This window comes from Argentina silus, assembly GCF_951799395.1.
Source record: "Argentina silus genome assembly, chromosome: 15".
Taxonomy (NCBI): Eukaryota; Metazoa; Chordata; class Actinopteri; order Argentiniformes; family Argentinidae; genus Argentina; species Argentina silus.
Window position 1 is genome coordinate 1,509,521 of NC_139669.1, and position 6,000 is coordinate 1,515,520.

Genomic DNA, 6,000 nt, shown 5'->3' on the forward strand with positions numbered 1-6,000 from the left:
CCACTTTAAGGCGACTGGAGCCACAGTATTTTCTGCTGCTTCCCAATGTGACTAAGACTATTTACAACTCTCTCTCTCCCTGAGTTCCAGCACAGTCCTCAGTGACTGTCTGTCTCTCTCTCTCTCTCTCTCTCTCTCCCTCTCTCCCTCTCTCTTTCTCTCTGTCTCTCTCTCTCTTTCTCTCTCTCTCTCTCTCTTTCTCTCTGTCTCTCTCTCTCTTTCTCTCTCTCTCTCTGTCTCTCTCTCTCTCTCTCTCTTTCTCTCTCTCTCTCTCTCTCTCTCTCTCTTTCTCTCTCTCTCTGTCTCTCTCTTTCTCTCTGTCTCTCTGTCTCTCTCTCTCTCTCTCTCTCTTTCTCTCTGTGTCTCTCTCTCTCTCTCTCTCTCTCTCTCTCTCTCTCTCTCCCTCTCTCTCTCTCTCCCTCTGGCAGGGAGGGGACAGTGTGGCCAGGGGAGATTGCCAGGTTTCTGGCTAGCACGGTGACAGTAGGACAAAGGTGTGAGCAGCTTTGGCACGGGGGTTAGCGCTGGGCAGAGGAAGGTCCCTGTTTAGCCCGCTAAGTGCTAACTCCATTCAGGAGACTGAGACAGGGTGTAAGGATGTGGCTGGGAGCAGAGGCACCAATCTTAGGTCTTATGTGTTCCTATATTCAGCTTAGCTCAGCTCCAATGGGTACACTGTATTACAGGGGGGTTAGGAAGATGATAACCAAACAATCAGCAGTTGTAGGGTGGCTTTTTTACCGTGTTCATACAAATTCCATATACCTTGCATCTGTAAGGTATTTGAATTTATTATGCAACTCTATTTCATATATTTATATATGTATGTGTCTCTCTCTCTCTCTCCTTCTCTCTCTTTCTCTCCTTCTCTCTCTCTCTCTCCTTCTCTCTCTCTCTCTCCTTCTCTCTCTTTCTCTCCCCCTCAGCCGTGTTCAACCTCATTCCAGTGGGGCTTCGAGTGGTGGCCATCCAGGGGGTACAGACCAAGCTCTACCTGGCAATGAACAGCGAGGGCTACCTGTACACATCAGTAAGTCTCTCAAACCTTCTCTCTTTTAGTGTGTGTGTGTGTGTGTGTGTGTGTGTGTGTGTGTGTGTGTGCGCACGTGTGCGTCTGTGTGTGTGTGTGTCTGTGTGTGTGTGTGTCTGTGTGTGTGTGTGTGTCTGTGTGTGTGTGTGTGTGTGTGTGTGTGTGTGTGTGTGTGTGTGTGTGTGTGTGTGTGGGGCTCTGCCCTGTGGCCGAGTGTGTGACTCAGGGCTTGTTTGTCCTCTGCTGAGTAGTAGTAGTAGTGGGAGTCTCCGCAGCTGCTCTGAATGCAAAGAGTACCAGTCAAAGAGTACAACACACACACACCGCCACCCAAGATACACACACACACACACACACACACACACACACACACACACACACACAGTTCCCTGGTAAAACCCAGTTGCGTTGCTCCATGGTAAACGTGCAGCAGATGTCCCCGCCCTATTCTAAACTCCCATTCATTAGCAGCTACTTAGTACCTGTCAGTACGTTGCTGTTTCCTGTCTCTTTCCTGCTCTGTGTCACTTCCACATACCTAACACAGTGCATAGTCACACATAACTAACACAGTGCATAGTCTCCTCTGCATCGCCATGCGCAGCGGTGGTCCTGAGCTCCCACCATAATGGGCATGTTTTCAAACAGGCTGCCCCCAGTTGTTTACCATCTGTGTGACAGCCATGCCTGCTCACTCCAGGTGGCAGGTGAGTGGGTGTTTCAGCAGGAGGCCTGCCAACCTGATCTGTGGTGGCAGGGGGGGGGGATGATCATTTTGTGTGCGGGTGCTTGTGTGTGTGTGGGTGTGTTGTGCGTGCGCACGTATGTATGTATGTGTCTACACTGGCAGCGATAGAGCAGAGAATAAGTGTGTGAGAGTGTGTGTGTGTGTGTGAGTGTGTGTGTGTGTGTGTGTGTGTGTGTGTGAGTGTGTGAGTGTGTGAGTGTGTGAGTGTGTGAGTGTGTGCGTGTGCGCGTGTGCGCGTGTGAGTGTGTGCGTGTGTGTGCGTGTGTGCGTGTGCGTGTGCGTGTGCGTGTGCGTGTGTGTGTGTGTGCGTGTGCGTGTGCGTGTGTGTGTGCGTGTGTGTTTGGGGGCTCTGTCCCGCGCCCTTCACCCCGGCCGTCACCCCCTCGCTGGGGCTGACCTTCCGGGCCGGCTGTACGGAGACGGAATGCCGCTGCTCTGGCAGAAGTCCGGGTTACTATGGTGACATGAGCAGCTGGAAGAAGCAGATGCAGTATGTGGGTTGAATGGAGCGGCGATACGCTCCCTCCATCGCTCCTAGGAGAGAGAGACACACACACTCCCTCCCTCCAATCGCCTTATATCATCTCTAAAGTACATTTTAAATAGAAGTGGGCCTTTGAGCCGTGCTATTTCCATTTCATCCCATTCTACTATGATACCTGCTGTTGCTCAGTTAGTGGCTGAGTACTGTGTATCCCCACCTATCCCTGCCTCACCCAGTCCCAGACATAACAGCAATTTAAGACTGGCTGGGAGCATTTCTGATATAATTCAGTGTCATTAAAATGCTGAAGGATTTATAAACAGGAGCCCATTGAAATGTCTGTCTGTGGCAGCTGGCTCCTCATCTTTGATTAAATGGGCAAAGTTATGAATAATTCAGGCTCCGGCCAAAACAGTTTTCCCGTTCCTCTGCCTCCCAAATGTCACCATCTCAAAGTGTGCCGGAGTGTGTGACTGGAGTGACTGACAGGCGTGTACACACACACACACACACGCACGCACACACACACACGCACACACACACACGCACACAGTGTTGACAGACAGTCCCAATAGTCACCAGAGAAGACGATGCTTGGTGCATGTCAGAGGTCTGAGTAGACCATTCTGAATGATAAAATGTTTATAACAACAAAGGTCAAAAGCAGTAGGCAGAGACCTAGAGGCCCAAAACAACAAGCGCTGGCCAGGGGAACGTGTGAGAGAGAGAGAGAGAGAGAGAGAGAGAGAGAGAGAGAGAGAGAGAGAGAGAGAGAAGGAAACCTGGAGAGGAACTCCAGCTAATTCTAACTTACAATAGCAAACACCTGCTCACCCATAAATTCACCTTTTAAATAATTAGTAGTGAATATCACCCATAAACCACAACAGACTCTTAAAATAATACATTCAGACTGAATTCACATCTAGGTTCTTGCTATGACCACACCTGACAGTATGACCACACCTAACAGACAGTATGGCCGCACCTGACAGTATGACCGCATCTGACAGTATGACCACACCTGACAGTATGACCACACCTGACAGTATGACCACACCTGACAGACAGTATGACCACAGCTGACACTATGACCACACCTGACACTATGACCACACCTGACACTATGACCACACCTGACAGACAGTATGACCACACCTGACAGACAGTATGACCACACTTGACAGTATGACCACACCTGAGAGTATGACCACACCTGACAGTATGACCACACCTGACACGATGGCCAGGTTTCCTATGGCTGTAGTCTGATGAAGCTGTCCTAGCCTGTCACAGGCATGGCAACATGTGTAATTACGTAGCTCAGAATGCTATCACACATATCCACAGGGATCACCAAGCTGAGCACGCCGGAGGGAAGTTGGTAATTAAAACGTACGCGGCGAGCTGCTGGTTTAAATTAATAAAGATGGATCCTGCTTGACTTCACAGGCTGTGTGTCGTACTGGAGGCTGTCTAGGCTAGCAGCTTGTATCCTAGCGGCCTGCCTTCTGTATATATATATATATATATGTAGCTACAGCTCTCGGAAATGCTATATTTACTAACCTGTTATATTTATCTCACCTGCGTGGTGAATCAGATACTGGAATAGGCTCTAATGTTCTCCTACAGGTAGATGTGTGAGGCTGTGTGGTTGTATCGAGTAGCAGAGGGAGGGAAGGAGAGGGAGAGGGAGGGAGAGGGAGGGAGAGAGGGAGAGGGAGGGAGAGAGAGAGAGGGAGAGGGAGGGAGAGGGAGGGAGAGAGAGAGGGAGGGAGAGGGAGGGAGAGAGAGGGAGAGAGAGAGAGAGAGAGAGAGAGCATTCTGCAGGTAAAGGAAATTAGTAATGAGATGTTATGTTACTGTACATATTCAAGGCTTTGAACATTCCTTAATTGACTTAATTATTAAAAGTTAATTGAAAGGATTTTTAAGAACAAAGTCAACGTTCCGTATTTAATTAGTTTGTTTCTTTTTTGGAGGGATTTATTTTTGGACACATTGATTGTAGGTTATTCAAGGTTGTGAACCTTTGGATCGAACGCTTTAGGAATGTTCAAAGCAGTGATTACCTGCCGTTACAACATTGCATCGTGGTGGTTTGTGTTGATTTCCACCTATGCGCCTTACTAAACCACAACCACTTGGCTTTGACTCTGCATTATTCCCCCAGCAAATAACAGAGTTTCAAGCCTTGTAAATTGGATGATAGTAGTGGTGGAGGGGGGAGGGGGGAGGGGGGAGGGGGGAGGGGGGAGGCAGCATTTTCCATTTCAACTGAATTAGAGGGTGAATTGAATCGAATTTTCACCAGGGTGTCTAATAACGGCTGTCTGGCAGTGTCTGTGCTGCTATGGGAAACTGCTGCCTGGGAGACACACTCGGAGCTGCAGCTAGCCAATGGCAGGCCAGCGTGGCAGGGAGATTCCCAATCAATGGAGGATACGCAGTAGATGACGCAGGTTAGCCAGGGAGACTGGGAGCTGCACTGTCTCTGATGTTGCCTCCTCGGAGTCCCTTTGTGTGTGTGTGTGTGTGTGTGTGTGTGTGTGTGTGTGTGTGTGTTTTCAATGAAACATCTTTAAATAGAATTTGACCAAACCAAAATTGTGATTAATCACAGCAAGCTCTGGTCTACAAGGCCATTCTGAGAAATTGTCGCTTTATCTTCTAAAATCTTCTGATCTCTTCTTTGATAAAAAATCAGAAAATAAATACCAGCTTTGCTCTCACTGTAACTTACTCTTAACAGTTCCATCAGAACAGATCATGGCATCAAAAAACCTTTTAATTACTCAGCTCCATTCGTTTTTAGTGGATATGGTTGTAACTTGTTTGTAATGTAAGTGTGTCTGCATTTGTAATTTGTTTTGTGATGTACTGTATGTGTGTCCACGTTTATGATTTGTCTGAAATATTGTTTACCTTGGCTGCTGTTTTGGATCAGGTCTCTCTTGAAACAGAGAATCTATCTCAATGAGACTAACCTGGATAAATAAAGGTTAAATTAATAAAATAAATACATAAATGATTAAAACCATGCCATTAACGCAATTGATCGTTTTCATCGTTTGACAGGCCTAGTTTATGATCAATGTATTTCGACAGTATCTTCACATCACGCTACTCATTCATGTGAGCCTGTGTGTGTATGCTTGTGTGTCCGTGTTACATACATGTGGGAGAAGGAGTGAGAGAAGGAGTGAGAGAAGGAGTGAGAGAGGGAGTGAGAGAGGGAGTGAGAGAGGGAGTGAGAGAAGGAGTGAGAGAGGGAGTGAGAGAGAGTGAGAGAGAGTGAGAGAGAGTGAGAAGGAGTGAGAGAGAGTGAGAGAGAGTGAGAAGGAGTGAGAGAGAGTGAGAGAGGGAGTGAGAGAGAGTGAGAGAGAGTGTTCAGTACATGAGTGGGTGAGGCAGAATGCACCAGTGAATGTATTCATCCATCAGTGGCACATTGTGTGGGAGAGAGGGAATCAATTAAACATGAATTTTCCTCTCTTCTCTCTTCTCTCTTCTCTCCTGCCCCTTTCTATATTTTTCCAGTTTTTTCCACCCTGCATTTACAGACTCCACAGCTCCTCAAAGTCTGTGTCTGTGAATGTCGGAGCAGCTGGCTGGTCTTCCTCTGCTGCGAAACAGAGATTTGGTAGAGAAACATAGATAAACGGCCTGGACTGTAGGACAGGATACCGAAGGAAACATGTGCGAGAGGCCATTTCAAATTCTCATTGCCTTTAA

At 47.6% G+C, this 6,000-nt stretch overlaps 1 protein-coding gene across 5 annotated transcripts in view; it reads left to right on the top strand.

Moving 5' to 3' along the window:
- fgf13a (fibroblast growth factor 13a) overlaps nucleotides 1-6,000 on the top strand; it is a gene marked incomplete at both ends in the record, with an annotated part of 100,133 nt that overhangs the window by 79,612 nt on the left and 14,521 nt on the right. For all 5 annotated transcript variants that reach the window (XM_083685660.1, XM_083685661.1, XM_083685662.1 and 2 more), the window contains one exon: nucleotides 927-1,030. In XM_083685660.1, the coding sequence (XP_083541786.1) occupies nucleotides 927-1,030 (104 nt within the window). The remainder of the gene's footprint in view (nucleotides 1-926; nucleotides 1,031-6,000) is intronic.